The sequence below is a fragment of the Mugil cephalus genome, chromosome 7 (assembly GCF_022458985.1).
Source record: "Mugil cephalus isolate CIBA_MC_2020 chromosome 7, CIBA_Mcephalus_1.1, whole genome shotgun sequence".
NCBI lineage: Eukaryota > Metazoa > Chordata > Actinopteri > Mugiliformes > Mugilidae > Mugil > Mugil cephalus.
The window spans coordinates 3,224,608-3,242,339 of NC_061776.1; the positions used below are offsets into that span (position 1 = coordinate 3,224,608).

Below are 17,732 nucleotides of genomic sequence, written 5' to 3' on the forward strand. Positions count from 1 at the left end.
GAGACAAGCGTGAGACCAAGCGTCATTCGTATTTAATTGTTTTCTCTTATTTTAACATTTATTTATTATGTAATTCTGTATCATTTTGTGTAGTTTCCTTCCCTCCTTCCCTTCATACCTGTGGCGGTTGCTTGGCGCCGCTCTTCAGGGGCGGAGCCACATTGTCGTGCGGCGTGGTGGGCGTCGGCTCCGTGTTGGCGCTGCTGCTGCTCCGGAGCGACGCGTTCAGTGGGAGGGGCCGCGGCGTCCTGGCCCCGCCCCCTCCCCTGCTCTGCTGCTCCACCTTGACGATGTGGGCGGTGCCGGCCGTCGTGCTCTGACGGGGGACGGCGACGGCCGTGACGGCGGCGGTGCCCGGCGGGAGGTCGGGCAGGACGTGGCGGCGCGGCGTGGAACAGCCCTCGCTCTGCGTGCTCCGCCTACTCCCCAGCTCGTCCAGGCTGCTGTTGGACGCCACGCGACCCTTCGCCCCCACCTGGCTGCCCAGGTCGTCCGAGTGGCTGTTGTGAGAACTCTCGGTGCTCAGGTTCTCTGAGCTGGAGTCGTGGCGCAGGGAGTGGGCGGAGCGTGTGGACAGGCTGTGGGCGGGGTTAGCCAGGCTGTGGGCGGGGTTACTCAGGTGGTACACGGGGTTCTGGAAGGACAGCGGCTGGAGGCTGCGCTGCTGGCTGATGGACGGGTGCATGGGACGCCTCGGCTGTGGCGCGCTCTGCGGCGTCTGAGCGTCTCTGGCCGGGGCTTTAACCTGGTGGGGCGTGACCGGGTTGGAGTGGGCGTGGCCGGTCGGCACCGGGGCGTTCCCGACGGACGCCTGGGAGCCCACCCTGCTGAGGCGGGGCGGGGCCTCGTGGAGCGGCGGGGCGGGGCCGTGGAGGGCGTCCTGCAGGTCCACCAGGGAGATGCTGCGGCCGTTGGGGAGGGGGCGGTCCTCCGGGTCGGAGGGACGCTGCTGGGACAACAGGGGGCGCTGTCCCCGAACGTAACCGTCTACCACATCGGAGGACGGAGACTGGAGGCTACGAATGTCGCTACGACTGCAGGAGGAGAAGAAGAAGAAGAAGAAGATGCGTCTCCATCACAGTCGACTAACAAACTAACTGATGATGGTTTTAAACTTTATTCCACTACCTGTCAGACGGGTCCTCAAAGATTCGCTGTAACCCTGACGACAGGCTGCCGCTGATGTTGTGGGCGGAGCTGTGGTCCTGGAAGGGGCGGAGCTGCTGCTGGATGGGAGTGGGCGTGGCCAGGGAGCGAGCGATATCTCCCAGAATCCTCGGCAGCGGGCCCAGCTTGGCTACGGTGGCCTGGAGGAAGGAATTTTCACCCTGTGGTCGCCGTGTGTGTTTGTGTGTGGACGGTTTGGATGGAAGCAGGAGGAGGAGGAGGAGGAGATGGAAGACAAAGTGGGGGAGGAGGAGGAGGAGGGGGGGGGGGGGGTGGAAGAGGCAAACCAAGATGGTGGCAGAAGACAGGAAGTGAACAGGAAAAAAAAAAAAACATGAGGGAAACTTAATGGAAACAGAAACAAACTAGAACGACATGCTGCTAATTAACAGAACAACACAACACAGCAGAGCCATGCTGGGGGGGGGGGGGGGGGGGGGGGTAGGAGTGAAGGAGGAGGAGGAGGAGGAGGGGGGAGGCCATGCTGTGATGTTTTCAGCCAGGCTGCGTTAATGTGGTTAAATGAATGGATGTTCACTATAGGGATGGGCATCGATTCCTCTTATCGAGACTTCTCTTTACGTCCAGTAGGGGGCGGTAACGAGCCTAACAAGTAGTTTGTCAACCGCCATAAAACAAACAAAGAAGAATCTTAACTTGAATCACGTCATTCACATCATGTGACGACGACTGAACAAGTCTCATCAGACTCATCAGGAAGCGATGAGGGAATCGATACAGAATCAGATCGATACAGAATCAGATCGATACAGAATCAGATCGATACAGAATCAGATCGATACAGAATCAGATCGATAACATCGATGTTCATCCCTGTTCACATCACACACGTCAACTACAACAACATCTGGAACAACTGGGACAACAGCCTTCAACACGTCAGCAACGTGGAGTTCAGTTAGAAGATTATTATTATTATTATTGTTCCATCATCACAAAAACCAGTGAAATGAAACTGTGTCAAAGCTGAATATTCTCTATATGTATCTGTGTATTTATATAGAAACATATATATAATTCTGTGTCTCTCTATATATTTATAATTCTATATATTTCTATATTTATCTACATTTCTCTCTATATATCTGGTGTTGTGTGTTGCATCTCTACACTTCTAGATCTCTACATCTATATTTCTGTATATTATCTATATATTTGATATATTTAATATATTTGACATATTTGATTTATTTGATATATTCGATATATTGAATATATTGAATATATTGAATATATTTGATATATTAAATATATTTAATATATTTGATTTATTTGATATATTTGATATATTTAATATATTTGATATATTTGATATATTTAATATATTTGATTTATTTGATATATTTGATATATTTAATATATTTGATATATTTAATATATTTGATATATTTGATATATTCGCTCTCTCTCTGCTAATATAATATATAATAATAAATCTCTCTCTCTGTTAATAATAAAAGGTGAACAGGTCCTGGGTGGGGGGGCGTCTGTCTGGTTTTTGTTGTTGCTGTTTACTATATGAATAAGACGTGAGTCCAGGTCCAACCTTGTCCATCTGAGAGACGACGTCCCAGAGCAGCGCGTGCAGCACGGACAGCTCTCGGCCCAGGTCCACGTAGCCCTCGAAGCCCGGTGTGTTGGACAGCGTCTCAGGGTTGGAGATCTCAGACAGGAAGCGCATCATCCCCGCCCACTCGTGCTCCAGGAAGTCGTTCATGAACGCCATGTACTCCTCCTTGTTCCCAAACCTGCACGGGGGACACGGAGACAGGGTGAGACACGGAGACAGGGTGAGACACGTCCAGGCCCTGGTCCTGGTCCAGGTCTGAGTGAAGACACTGACTTGGTGAAGTTGGCCAGGTTCTGGATGACTTTGGCGATGAGGGTGAGGGTCCGGGACGTCCGGTCATCAGGGTACTCCTGCATCAGGTGGAAGAGGGACGGAGACATGATGGCAGGACACAGGAACCGCAGGAACAGGGACGCACTGATCAGGCGCTTGCTGATGTCTGGGGGGTGTCCTCTAGAGACACACTGCTGCTTCCAGGACGAGAAGACTTCCTTCAGCTCCCGGGGGAACACACTGAGGGGGGACAGGGAGGAAAACCAGTCTGTAGAGGACTATAGAGGACAATATAGGACTATAGGAGTCTATAGAGGACTATAGGGGACCATAGAGGACCATAGGGGTCTACAGAGAACCAGAGAGGACCATAGGGGTCTATAGAGGACCATAGAGGACTATAGGGGCCTGTAGAGGTCTATAGTGGTCCATAGAGGACCATAGAGGACTATAAAGGACTGTAGAGGACAATATAGGACTATGGGAGTCTATAGAGGACTATAGGGGTCTATAAAGGACTATAGGGGTCTATAGGGGTCTATAGAGGACTATAGAGTCCATAGAGGACCATAGAGGTCTACAGGGGTCTATAGAGGACTAAAGAGGACCATAGAGGACTATAGGGGTCTATAGAGGACTATAAAGGACTGTAGAGGACAATATAGGACTATAGGAATCTATAGGGGTCTATAAAGGACTATAGAGAACCATAGAGGACTGTAGAGGATTATAGGGGTCCATAGAGGACCATAGAGGACCATAGGGGTCTATAGAGGACTGTATAGGATAATAGGGGTCTACAGAGGACCATAGTCGTCTATAGGGGACTGTAGAGGATCATAGGGGTTTATAGAGGACCATAGGGGTCTATAGAGGACCATAGAGGATCACAGGGGTTTATAGAGGACCATAGGGGTCTATAGAGGACCATAGAGGATCATAGGGGTTTATAGAGGACTGTATAGGATAATAGGGGTCTATAAAGGACCATAGAGGACCATAGAGGACCATAGAGGACCATAGAGGTCTATATGGGACTACAGGGGTGTGAGGAGGACCGGTACCAGTAGGAGTTGATGATCTTGCAGAAGGCCAGCTCACAGCACATCTTCAGGTTGCTCTGGTGTTCTGGGAGGTCGGTGCTGGAGCAGCGGCTCGGATCCACCTCACAGTTCTCGTCCGACTCGTACAGAGCTTTGATGAACTCCCCTGAAGGCACCAAGCATCATGAATCATTAATCAGCGTTCAGAGACTAGTGCGGGGGATGTGTTCAGGGTCTGCAGAGGAGCTGGGTCTTTACAGCGTCACTCAGCTTTAACCACAGGAAGTTTGACTGGAGTGTCAGAATAAAACGACGCATCTATTTCCAGACACGGAGCTAAAAATAAACGAATGAGGTGTGAAATGTTCGAGTTACAGTGATGAAGGTTTGTTGGTTTTAGTCGTGACAGCAGCAACGCTCCAACGTCCTACTTCTGTCAAACACCTCTACGCTCCTCCTTTACACTCCTCCTCCTCCTCCTCCTGCTCCTCCTCCTGCTCCTCCTCCTGCTCCTTTACACTCCTCCTCCTCCTCCTCCTCTTCTTCTCAGAATCTCTTGGAGGATGAAGATGAAGCAGCTTGACTCTGCTGCATCATCTTCATCCTTCACAGGTTCAAATATTAGAAAATCTATATTTCAGACCTAATTCAGGTGAAGTTTGTTCTGGATTAATGAAGGACCAACATCTGGTTTAATGTTTTATAGAGTTTCATATGTGTTCAGGTGTGTGTGTGTGTGTGTGTGTGTGTGTGTGTGTGTGTGTGTGTGTGTGTTACTGACCCAGAGCGTCGTGCAGGTATTTCTGTCCCACCAGTTTCAGATATTCCTCGATGGCCTTGGTGGCCAACGTGTTCTCCCTGAAGATCAGGACGTCGTGGTCGGCACATCGGTCGACCTCCGACATCACCAGGTCCGTCAGGAAGTCCTGGACCAGGAGGAGGAGGAGGAGGAGGGGGAGGAGAAGGAGGAGAAGGAGGAGGAGGAGGAGGAGGAGGAGGAGGAGGAGGAGGAGGAGGAGGAGGAGGAGGAGTTAAAGTTGAGATGTTTTAAACACACGTGTCCTGCAGCAGAGACACAACTATGGACACTAGAGGGCGACACATGGACACATGGACCAGGTCCCAGGTAGAACTGGTCCCATCAGAACAGGACTTATGCTAAGCTAACGTATCCCAGGCCTCAGTGATGGCTACAGGAAGGAAGGAGAGGAAGGAAGGAAAGGAAGGAAAGATAGGAAAGATAGTAAGGAAGGAAGGAAGGAAAGATAGTAAGGAAGGAAGGAAGGAAGGGAGGAAGGAGAGAAAGGGAGGAAGCAGCGAAAGGAAGGAAGGAAGGATAGAAGGAGAGAAAGGGAGGAAGGAAGCAGAGAAAAGAAGGAAGCAGAGAAAGGGAGGAAGGAAGGAGAGAAAAGAAGGAAGCAGAGAAAGGGAGGAAGGAAGGAGAGAAAAGAAGGAAGCAGAGAAAGGAAGGGAGGAAGGAAGGAAGGAAGCAGAGAAAGGAGAGAAAGGAAGGAAAGTAAAGCTGAAGGAAGGAAGGAAGGAAGGAAGGAAGGAAGGAAGGAAGGAAGGAAGGAAGGAAGGAAGGTGAAGCTGAAGGAAGGAAGGTGAAGCAGACTCTGTCCCCTGGCCTGATGCTAAGCTAACGCTAACCTTGGCCCGGCCCGTGCTCTGCAGGATGTGGACCAGGGCGCAGGCCATCTCCTCCTTGTTGCGGACGCTGATGACGGGCTCCAGGACGGAGCACAGCATGGAGTAGCTGTTGGTGATGAACTCGGCGAACTCCTTGTACTGCTCCATGGGCAGGATGGAGATGGTCTGGAAGCGGGACTTGATCCGGATGGAGGGCCCGCCCCCTTTGGCCTTGCTGGGGGTGGGGGTGCTGACCGGGTACCACTTCTCCACGAACTGGCGGCCGGTGACTCCGGCCACGGGGATGTTGACCAGGCCCACGTAGTTGTTCTTGTCCTTCCTCTTCTTCTTGTCCGGGTCGCGGTAGATGTGCACGGTGACGCTGAGGACGGGCGGCAGACCCGAGAACTCGAAGTGCTCGCCCCAGAACAGGCTGTCCTGCCGGGTCTTGCTGGTGGTCCGGGCGAACAGGACGTCGTCCAGGCACAGCTCGCAGAAGTACTTCTTCTTCGGGGGCAGGTCTTTGGCCTCGATGATCCACAGCCTCAGCAGGTTCTCCGCCCGCCGGCAGTTGTCCTGGAAACGAAGAGACGTGATCAGCTGATGACACGAGTCCTGGTGGTTTGAGCCTCATTCAGAACCAGGGACTCACCTTGTTGGGCTGGATGGTTCTACGCAGGTTCTCCATCCACTTATCTCTCTCTGACGCAGAACTGCAGCTGAAACACTTACTGCCGCCTGAATACTGATAGGGGGGAGGGAGGAGGAGGAGGAGGGAGGAGGAGGGAGGCAGGAGGGAGGGAGAGGGAAGGAGAGAGGGAGGAGGAAGAGGAGGGAAGGAAAGGGAGGGAGGGAAGGAGGAGGGAGGGAGGAAGGAGGAGGGGGAGGGAGAGGAAGGAGGGAGGGAGGGAAGGAGGAGGAGGAGGAGGAAGGAGGGAAGGGAAGGAGAGAAGGAGGGAAGGAGGAGGAATAAACAGGAGATTACAGTAGTATTAGGTATATAACGATACGGGCTAGTGGAAGATATCAGTACTACAGTATTACAGTACTACAGTATTAGAGTACTACAGTACTACAGTATTACAGTACTACAGTACTACAGTACTACAGTATTACAGTACTACAGTACCACAGCAGTACTACAGTACTACAGTATTACAGTATTACAGTACTACTGAGCTACTGTCTGCAGGTAATAAACAGGTCTCACTGAGCATCGTCTGCTGTAGCGTCTGAACTAACAGATGAAGAACTCGTTGAGTAACGTGGTTCTGGTTTAATGAGTAACAGGTAAAGTCCAGACGTCCTGGTGGAGGAGCTGTGGGGTCGTGGGGACGTGGGGTCGTGGGGACGTGGGGACGTGGGGACGCGTCTCCTACCTCGAAGCAGAACTCCTGTCCCAGGATGCTGCTGTGCAGGGGCTTGACGAAGACGTCCTCCTCCATGTGGAGGTCCAGAGCCTCCACGGCGCTGCCCGGGCTCAGCAGGGACTCATGGGAGCTGGACTCCTTCAGCCTGGGGAGCCCGCGAGACCTGGAAGACAGGACGGGACCAAACATCAAAACGTCAAAGGCTTTCCTGAGGACGGAGGAGGAGGCGGAGGAGGAGCAGAGACACCTACGATAAACAACCACAGAGCCAGGCGAGGGGGGGTCCCCAGAGCATCCCTCTTCCTCCTCACCCCCTCTTCCTCTTCCTCCCGCCCCCTCCCACCTCCACCCCTCCGACTGGGAGCAGGAAGTGCAGCGTCGCCTGTTTTATGGAGGCTTCCCACCCCGCGAGTCCGGAAAAAATAAAAGTCCTGGGATAGACGACAACGATGGTGGAGGAGGGAGGGGAGATGGAGGGGGGAGGGGAGACGGGAGGGTCCAGAGGGAGCATCTCCACGGCAACAACCTCCACGAGGAGAGCCGGCGCTAGGCAGCGAAGCAAGGCAGGCGTCTAACTACAGACTGGTCTCAGGAGGGAGGTTAACGAGGAGGAGGAGGAGGAGGAGGAGGAGCTGCAGATTTATCCACAGGAGAAGAAGAAACTTCCCTCTTTACAGGAGAAGGAGGGAGGGAGGTCTGGGTGAAACACACCTGTCTGCGTCTGCAGGCCGAAGCGACGGGAGTCTGAAGCTGGTGTTTCTGTCGAGTTTGGTTTGACTCTTCGTCCTCTTGATGGAGCCTTTGAGACGTTTACTGAAAAACCCCTGAAATAAATAAAAAAATAATTAACCCTCACAACCTGACGGGACAAAAGTCTCCTCGTCCAGTTGGTCGTTCTGCTTTTTGCTTTCATATTTAGTGAAGGTGTGTGTTCGTTTTTTTATACGTTTCTGATTTTATATGTTTGTGTTTGTGATGGCGTCATTAATTTGCATAAAAAACACAAATATATTTGAAATAATATCAGTAATCTAAATGTAAAGTGGATTGTTCTTTGGAGGATTATTAGAGTCTTGGACACGTCTATGATTAGTAGCAACACTGATTTAGATGGAGTTTAGTTTTTGTTTTTGTAGTGTCAACATAATAAAACACATTAAAACCTGTTAAAACCCATTGAAACACATTAAAACCTGTTAAAACACATTAAAACCTGTTAAAACCTGTTAAACCCCATTGAAACACATTAAAACCTGTTAAAACACATTAAAACTTATTAAAACCCGTTAAAACCTGTTAAAACACATTAAAACCTGTTAAAACACATTAAAACTTATTAAAACCCGTTAAAACCTGTTAAAACACATTAAAACCTGTTAAAACACATTAAAACTTATTAAAACACATTAAACCCTGTTAAAACACATTAAAACCTGTTAAAACCCATTGAAACACATTAAAACCTGTTAAAACACATTAAAACCTGTTAAAACCCATTGAAACACATTAAAACCTGTTAAAACCCATTGAAACCTGTTAAAACCTGTTAAAACACATTAAAACCTGTTAAAACACATTGAAACACATTAAAACCTTTTTGTAACTGCACTATTTACAATCCAACATTTGATGGAAAGAATTTTTGAGTTAAATAAAATTCTGTCAAACGTGATCTGGACTCGATGATTTTATGATGAGACGAGACGTCCACAGGAAACGTCTCGGATCGTCCCTACCTGTCTGTTCACATCGTCTGTCTCCACTAATGTCTCCGCCTCGTCTCACCCAGAGCGGCTTTGTAGTGAGCGTCCTCATTTCCTGAGTTATTAATAACCTCAAACACATCTCCTGATGGAAACTAAAAATACTGAGATATAACAGGGACGGGGGCGGCCATCTTGTGTGTCCACAACCAGGCCGAGATGGACATCAGGACAGACGTCCGTCTTCGAACGTCCTTTTGTTCATTGAATCAGTCAAATAAAAGCTTGTGCATCAGAGCGGACGGTTAAAAAGACACGAGACATCTTTGACTCACCGGCACTTTGAATGGAGACGAGTTTGGATTGTCAACGGAGACACTTTTATCTGATGTCCCCAAACCAGAAATACTCCTCCTCCTCGGAGACCGCTCCGAACACACTTCTGCAAAGACAGGGACAGAGACGGAGGCGTTAGATCAACCAAAGCATCGTCCTCATCATCATCGTCCTCCAGGCAGGACGATGGAGGACGGTGGAGGACATTCAGACGTGTGGGGACGTCTGGATGGAGGACAGACAAAGTGTTGGCCTGTCTGTCTCTGGGTTCAACGTCGATGAAGGCTCAATAAACACAGGACAGGATGCTAACAGGCTAAGAGGCTAGCAGGACTAGCAGCAGACATGTTTATGTGAACAGATTCACTTTGCCACCAGGTTTAAAGAGACATGAAAAGACAAACAGACACGTCACAGAGTTAAAACCAGGAGACAACGATACGTTTTAACTGAAACCAGCTTTTTAAATCCGTCTCTGATGCGTTTAGGGGCGTAAACTCTCCATCTTCACTCCCTACGTCATCAGACGTGTTCGATGCTTTAGGCGTCAGTGAAGAAGAAAATCTGTCAGAGGACGAGACCGAAGGAGATTCTTCTGTTAACCGATCAGACGGTGAGAAGGAGGACGAGAGGAGGACGAGAGGAGGACGAGAGGAGGACGAGAGGAGGACGAGAGGACGAAGGACGGTCACAAGAAAAACTAACACCCTCAAACCAGGAAGTAAAGAGTCATGAAGGACTCAGTGATGAGTAGCTCCACCGTCCTCCAACCCTAAACCGTCCTCTAACCCTAAACCGTCTTCTAACCCTAAACCGTCCTCTAACCCTAAACCGTCCTCTAACCCTAAACCGTCCTCTAACCCTGAACCGTCCTCTAACCCTAAACCGTCCTCTAATCCGTCCTCTAACCCTAAACCGTCCTCTAACCCTAAACCGTCCTCCAACCCTAATCCGTCCTCCAACCCTGAACCGTCTTCTAAACCTAATCCGTCCTCCAACCCAAATCCGTCCTCTAACCCTAAACCGTCCTCTAACCCGTCCTCTAAGCCTGACGTCATGTTCACCAACTCTCACCTAACGCTCCACCCTAACGTCCTACGTCTAACCGTCTTAACCTCCCTACCTATCGTCTTACGTCTAACGTCCTTACCTACCGTCTCTACGTCCTAACCGTCTCAGCTGGTCAGGTCGGTTTGGTCTTTTGCTCCAGCTCTTCTTTTTTATTTTGATGCTCTACTTCTTCAGAACCTTCTTCGGGTCCAACAGGTCCGTCCTCTGAGTGCAGCTAGCCAGCGCTGGAGGACATTTTTATAACCACGCCTCCTTTAACTTGTTTTCTAATCACTACTCCAACAGCGCCACCCTGAGTTTGAACAGTGGAACTACAACGAACCGTTCAGAGTTCAAACTCTTAACTACGTTTAAAGGTCCGGGTCCTCTCTAGACCACGTTTAAAGGTCCGGGTCCTCTCTAGACCACGTTTAAAGGTCCGGGTCCTCTCTAGACCACGTTTAAAGGTCCGGGTCCTATCTAGACTACGTTTAAAGGTCCGGGTCCTCTCTAGACCACGTTAGGTCGGTCTTCTAGACGTTAAAGGTCCGGGTCTCTAGACACGTTAAAGGTCCGGGTCCTCTCTAGACCACGTTTAAAGGTCCGGGTCCTAAATGATATAAAGATAAAAACAGCTCGGATCCTCTGACTAGACCAGAACCAGATCTATCACACCAGACGGATCAACGACAGAGTCCAGTAGAGACATGTAAGACTGTAAAGAATGTAAAATGTAGAGACATGTAGACTGTAGAACTGAGACAGAGACGGGTAGAGACATATGGAGGCAGACAGAGACATGTAGAGACATGTAGAGACAGAGAGAGACATGTAGAGACATGTAGAGACAGACAGAGACAGACAGAGACAGACAGAGACAGACAGAGACATGTAGAGACATGTAGAGACAGACAGAGACATGTAGAGACAGAGAGAGACATGTAGAGACATGTAGAGACAGACAGAGACAGACAGAGACAGACAGAGACAGGTAGAGACATGTAGAGACAGACAGAGACATGTAGAGACAGGTAGAGACAGGCAGAGACAGGCAGAGACAGACAGAGACAGGTAGAGACAGGTAGAGACAGACAGAGACAGACAGAGACAGACAGAGACAGGTAGAGACGGACAGAGACATCTGCAGGCAGACAGAGACATGCAGCATTCTCCTGGATCAAGTTCCAGCTGCAGGACGTTCGCTGCATTGAGCAGAGCAGCCAGGAAGACGGAGACAAACTTTCATGCACTCCCTCCCTCCCCTCTCCCTCCGTCCCTCTGTCTGTCCGTCCCCGCTCCGTCCCTCCCTGAAAGCAAACCCACCCCTGGAGATGGACACGGAGCAGCAGCGATGGAGCAAGCGGAGACATCGAGACAAAAAGTTGAGGCAACATGCGTCAGGAAGACAGGTCACATGACATGGACAGAGACATACAGGGGGGAGGGAGGGGAGGGCAGAGGGAGGGAGGGAGGGGGAGACGGTACCTCGGTCACAGCTGTTCCCCATCATCTGAGGAGGAGAGGACACAGAGAGACAGAGTGAGACGGGATTGGACGGAGCAGCCTCCACCTGTCAGCCAATGAGGTGACGCTGCAGACGTCCGTCTCCCAACGTCCTCCTCTTCGGATTCTCCTCCTCTCTCCCCCCCTCCCTCACACACAGAGCTGCCTCTCCCTCCTCAGGACCGCATCCTCCTCCTCCTCCTCCTCCTCCTCCTCCTCCTCCTCCTGCTGCTGCTGCTCCACTCAGCAGTAATTCTAAACCTCCCTCTCTCTCTGGGGTTTTACTGCATTTATTCAATCGATTCAGCTGCAACGTCCTGTCTCTGCGTTCTGTCTCTGTCTCTCTACTGTCTTCCTGCTGTCCTCTGTCTCTCTACTGTCTTCCTTCTGTCGCCTGTGTCTCTGCAGCAGCTCAGCCCCCCTCCTCCTCCTCTCCTCCTCCTCCTCCTCCTCCGAGTGTAGCCACCAGATCAGTTCCTCCTCTGTCTGGTGATGTGGGACATGTGGGACATGTGGGACAGTGCTCTAGAGGCTCTGTCTATTAACTGTGCGTCTTCCTGATTATTTTCTAGACCTGGTTTATAATTAGATCCGGGGTAAGAGTGGAAGCTCGTTAGTGACCTCGTTAGTGATCCACCTGTTACAGGAGTCACAGAAGAAGCTGCAGACGATGCTGAAGTGATGAGTTTCAGGTATTTTAATGTTAATGTCACGGCTAAAGGCTATAAGCTATTAGGCTAGTTAGCTACGCAGCTAGCTAGCAGCAACCATCCGCACAACAGTCAAAAATGAGCGGCTGATTGCCGCTCCTACACCACCAAGGCCGGCGGCTAGCCAGCTAACTAGCCGCTAGCATTAGTCAGAAATGTAAAGACACAATAAAAAGATAGAAAACGACAGGAAATAAATATCAACATTTTCCTGACACGTATGAAAAAATAAAAAACTCAAATTATATTAACTTATCGTCCGCAGGTTAGCCACCAAGGCTAACGCCTAGCAAGCTACTGATCTGGCCTGAATCGATTAGTCTGGTCTGGATCAAACAATAACTCCTTCTTGGTAATGGAGGATGGTGTAGTTTTTAACTTCTTCGTGTTCACATCGCCAGTAAATGTGAAGAAGAAGAAGAAGAAGAAGAAAAAGAAGAAGAGGAGGAGGAGGAGGAGGAGGAAAACGAAGAAGAAGAAGAAAAGTGTTTTCATGTCAAACATTCAGAGAATTCGTCCCGACACAGTGCATCTTGTTCTCTTGGTCGTCGCCTCCTCTCACTTCACATTCCTCTGAATTCATTAAAGCTCCAACAACAACAACAACAGAGGCATGAAGGAAAAACTACAAAATCATCTTCCTCTTCTTCTTCTTCTGTTCCAGTTCCAGTAGACGTGATATCTGATCACTTCCTGGTTATTTGGTCTCCACGGCAACAACAATTAGCGGTGAGGTTTAAGTGGAATGTTACTGAGCTTTAAGTCGGGAGGAGGAGGAGGAGGAGGAGAATCTCCTCCATGCTCCTGTCCTGCATTCATTCATTCACGTCTTTACCAGGAGATGATTAGTAACGGTTACCATGGTTACCATCACCAGGACCTCCTCTCGCTCCTCCTCATCCACCAGGTCTGATGCTCAGATGAACGACCCGTGTCCGTGAGCCTGAACGCATCTAAACTCCGCCCCTGTTTTTTTTTTTTAACTTAAACGTTAAAGAGTGCGTCTTTAATCCGGATCGACACCCGGTCACAGTGTGAACGGCCGAAGCTTCTCTCCACGATCAGCTGATCGATAACGTTTACAGGTAAAAGCAGAGACAAGAAAAGCAGAGACTCACCCGGAAAGTCCATGAGTGAAACTTCTGAGACATGTCCTCAGAGTCAACACTCATTCAGTCTGAGCTCCACCTTCCTGACACAAGCCCAGCCCAGAGCCTCCTTAACCCTTTCACCGCCTCCATCCACCTTTCACCGCCTTCATCCACCTTCATCCACCTTCATCCACCTTTCATCCGCCTTCATCCACCTTTCACCGCCTTCATCCACCTTCATCCACCTTCATCCACCTTCATCCACCTTCATCCACCTCCCACTAACACTTCAGTTCAGCCACATCTCAGCAGCAGCTTATAAACTCTTCCTACAGTCAGATCTGTTTTTACTTTTAATACCTGCAGCACTTTCCACTGTGTTTATATATATGTGTTGTTTTTATGTGGTATTTTTATGGTTTTATATATTGTTGTTATGTATAATTTTATATATTTTACACATTAGTTTTATGTGGTTTTTTATATATTTTTATATATTGTTTTTATGTGTGTTTTTTTACATTGTTCTTATATTTTTGATGTATTGTTTTGTGTCTTTCAGTTGCTGTAAAGGTCAATATATTTTACAAACATTAATGAAAATGTTGAAATACAGATGAGAAGGAAGGAGACCGAGGCCGGTTTCAGTCGGGCTGAAGGTGTGAAGGTTTAACGCTGTAATAACTGGACAGACGAGGCCTTTCACCGGCTCGCGATGATTCACAGCTTCAGCATTTATCAGGAATGCAGCAGGTCCACGTTCAGAGGAAGCGACGGGACGACAAAGAGTTTCCTTCACAGGGGAACAGGTTGTCGACAGGTGGAGTCTCCGAGTTATTTCACATCTTTATCTGTAAAAACGTTCTCCAGCTCCGGGAGCTTTTGTGGAGACGTGTAACGAGCAGTCGCTCCACACTGTAATTACACCCAGAGAAATTATATTATATTATATCACTGTCTCTGCTGCTGTGGTGTGAGAGCAGCAAAACAACTCAGGCTGGATTCATCCATCAGACTGAAGAAAACACAAGATACTTAAAACCTAAATATATTTGCATGTGAACTTTAACCTGCTCTCACATGTGTGGACACTAAGTTTTAGGTTTTATTCTTTTTTATTTTATTCTGCTTCGTCCTCATCGTCTTTAAGAAGTTGCACCTTGAGCTTTGCTGCCTGAGCTCATGTGTGTGTTTTGAATGACAAATAAATATCTGCGTATTGTGGTTGTAAAGAGCATTTCTTTATGTGCAGCTAAGCTGCTGTGACCAAGCACTTCACCAGCAGGTGTGTGATTAAAGTCTGTTTAAATCTGAATCTAAAACACATCCAACCATTAAATCCACACAAAACACCACAATTACACCTGAACAAACCCAATTAAACTCTGATATTAATGCAGCAAATGAACGAAGCTGTAAATGTGGAGTTATCGTTGTTGAATGTAGACCTGTTTACTCTGGTTCTGTTCTGGTTCTGGTTCTGGTTCTGTTTCCTGCTGAACTCTGAGACAGTTTCTGATGGAAACTGAAGTGACGAATAAAAAGTGTTTATTTATTTATTCATTAAAGTCACATTAAAGTTTATGAAATGAAAAGTGGAGTTAGAGGCAGCAGGAGTGAAGCTCTAACCCAGTTTGAACTGGTTGCTGCTGTGGGGGGGTGATGTGGGGGGGGTGATAGGGGGGGGGGGGGGTTGTGTGGTCGAGCTGAGTAAATTAACATATAAATAACCTCCTCCCCCCCGGGCTGGTGGGCGGTGGGTGAGGAGGGGTGAGGAGGGATTAAGGGGGTCAGTGAATGAATGAGTTTCTCTGTGGTTGAATGAGTGGGACGGGGACGGGGACGGGGACGGGGGGGGGGGGGGGGGGGGGGGGGGACGGGGGGGGACGGGGGCGGTTCTGATCGTCCCTCTAACGGATCAATAAATTCATCAGACTACAGCTGGAGGTTAAACTCATCGGGACCCGTCCCCCCCGTGTCCCTCAGAGGGACGGACGGACGGACACTGGACGCTTTGTCCTCACACATTCCCCCAGTCAGAGCGGCAGAAATTACAGGCTGCACCCGAACGCCTCATTACGGCGGCGGAGGACAAACATCCACCTGAAGTCGGAGACGCCACGTCTGAAGCTACAGACTCACTCACAGGATTTATTTTAAGAAGCAGCAGCTCCAGACAAACAGGTCAAAAAACGAAACTACATCTGACTTCAGCTCCGGGAAGAAAAACACTCCCTGCGTCTGGACCAGATCCTGCGCTGAGCCGGGACACGGCGAGACCACAAAACCTGCTCAACAACTCCACATTTTATCAGTTTCTATGACCTCATCCTTAAACTCTGATCTTCAATCACCTGCCAACAAAAAGGCTTCAGTCGTCTTTCCAGACCGACTCCAACTAAACACGACGACTCTGTGGCATTAATTACACCTAATTATATGTGCATTTTCTGCTCATACTATTATTTTATTTAAATCTTATTTTATTTTATTTTTTTTTGTACCTTGAATTTAAGATGAGTGCAGCCGTGAGAAAGGCTCTGGTGTCCCACAGGGTTCACATCTAGAGCCCCTGTTCTCTATTCGTATCAATTATGTGGCTCATGTTTAGGACATTTAATATTTGTTAGTATATATATATATATATTCATATTGTAGCAGTTCTCTGCACATTTAATTCCATATTGTTTTGTTTTATCTCTCAGTTTTATTAGTGAACAGCTGATCAGCTCTAGCAAACGACCTGAACTCGTTTAGTTTTCTCTGGTGTCCCACAGGGTTCATGTCTAGAGCCCCCGGCTGTCCCCATGTATCTGACTCATGTTTAGGACATTCAGTGTTTCTATATTTTTATTCTCACCATAAACCACAGTCGACGTAACATAAAATAATCAGCTACTTCCAGAAGTTCAGGGTTAAGTGACTCTGACTCAAGTGCACATGACAAGAATAATAAATCACTGTCTGCGGGTTGAACAGCATCACGTCCATTCTTTTGTTCTCACACTAATCCTGACAAATTGCCGACAGGGTTTGGCCTCACGCAAACAAACACCTTTATACACAGTCTGACAGGGCTGTGACGTGGGGCAGGTTCAGAGAATGAGGTCAGACTCCCCGAATACACTGAAGCAGCTTTTCTTCCATATCCACCAGGATTCATGGGGCTCAGAGAGAGGAAGAGGTTCAGGTTCAGACCTGAACCCAGACCTGAACCCAGACCTGAACCCAGACCTGAACCCAGACCTGAACCCAGGCCTGAACCCAGACCTGAACCCAGACCTGAACCCAGACCAGAGTCCAGACCTGAACCCAGACCTGAACCCAGACCAGAGTCCAGACCTGAATCCAGACCAGAGTCCAGACCAGAGTCCAGACCAGAGTCCAGACCTGAACCCAGACCTGAACCCAGACCTGAACCCAGACCAGAGTCCAGACCTGAATCCAGACCAGAGTCCAGACCAGAGTCCAGACCTGAACCCAGACCTGAACCCAGACCTGAACCCAGACCTGAACCCAGAGAGAATGTTTGGGACGAGCTGGAGACTCAGACTCTGACATCATCAACACAAGATCTGAATAAAAACACTGGAGACACTGCGTCACTTTTACCACTCAGGGTAATTTTAGCTTCTACTTCCTGTTTCACTTTCAACAATGGAGACTGAAACTTTCCCTGGAATTTTGCGGTGAACACAACTCGCACAAACGTCTGGAGCGCAGACAACAACACTTAACACAGATAAGACCAAGGAACACAGCGTGGACGTCTGACTTCATCATAATAATCATCGTAAGTATGTGAACAAATACATGTGCAATAATAATGTACATCCTAATATAAATACTATGCCTTCTATACTATAAACAGAAATACTTTAGTACTTCTAGGGAACCAAGATGCTCTGTGATGCGTGTTTCTGGGGATGTGAGTGTAAAGTGTGCGTTACCTAGAGCGGCGGCTGTGGCGCCCTCTGCCTGGAAGTCCGGGTACTGCGCCTCCGAGGGGACGCTGACGGTCCTGCGGAGGCTCCGGGCCTTGGCCGAGTCCGTGGGGCTCTCCTGGGCCTCGCCTGCAGGCTGGGGGAGGAGGGGGGAGGAGGGGGGAGGACGGGGGAGAGGAGGTTAGTGAAGGCGGGTAGTTCAGGGCCTCGGTGAGGCCTGGGAAATGTGAGCGTCCGGCTCAGACCTCGTCGTCCTGCCTGTTGAGCAGGATGAGCTGGTTGTCGGTCAGGATGCAGAACTTCCTCTCCCAGGACCCGGTGC

At 49.1% G+C, this 17,732-nt stretch overlaps 1 protein-coding gene across 4 annotated transcripts in view; it reads right to left on the minus strand.

Annotated features, from left to right (window-relative positions):
- rasal2 (RAS protein activator like 2) overlaps positions 1–17,732 on the minus strand; it is a 41,306-nt gene that overhangs the window by 5,653 nt on the left and 17,921 nt on the right. For 2 of the 4 annotated variants that reach the window (XM_047589786.1, XM_047589784.1), the window contains exons 2-15: positions 17,656–17,732; positions 17,417–17,546; positions 9,112–9,218; positions 7,785–7,897; positions 7,081–7,236; positions 6,887–6,890; positions 6,356–6,448; positions 5,725–6,279; positions 4,856–5,000; positions 4,096–4,240; positions 3,032–3,271; positions 2,735–2,936; positions 1,129–1,328; positions 119–1,034 (exon numbers count right to left, since the gene is read on the minus strand). The exon at positions 17,656–17,732 is cut by the window's right edge and continues 54 nt beyond it. In XM_047589786.1, the coding sequence (XP_047445742.1) occupies positions 119–1,034; positions 1,129–1,328; positions 2,735–2,936; positions 3,032–3,271; positions 4,096–4,240; positions 4,856–5,000; positions 5,725–6,279; positions 6,356–6,448; positions 6,887–6,890; positions 7,081–7,236; positions 7,785–7,897; positions 9,112–9,218; positions 17,417–17,546; positions 17,656–17,732 (3,083 nt within the window). Of the gene's footprint in view, positions 1–118; positions 1,035–1,128; positions 1,329–2,734; positions 2,937–3,031; positions 3,272–4,095; positions 4,241–4,855; positions 5,001–5,724; positions 6,280–6,355; positions 6,449–6,886; positions 6,891–7,080; positions 7,237–7,784; positions 7,898–9,111; positions 9,219–11,647; positions 11,787–17,416; positions 17,547–17,655 lie in introns of those variants that run through there. The other 2 variants (XM_047589785.1, XM_047589787.1) reach the window with 2 other exon arrangements.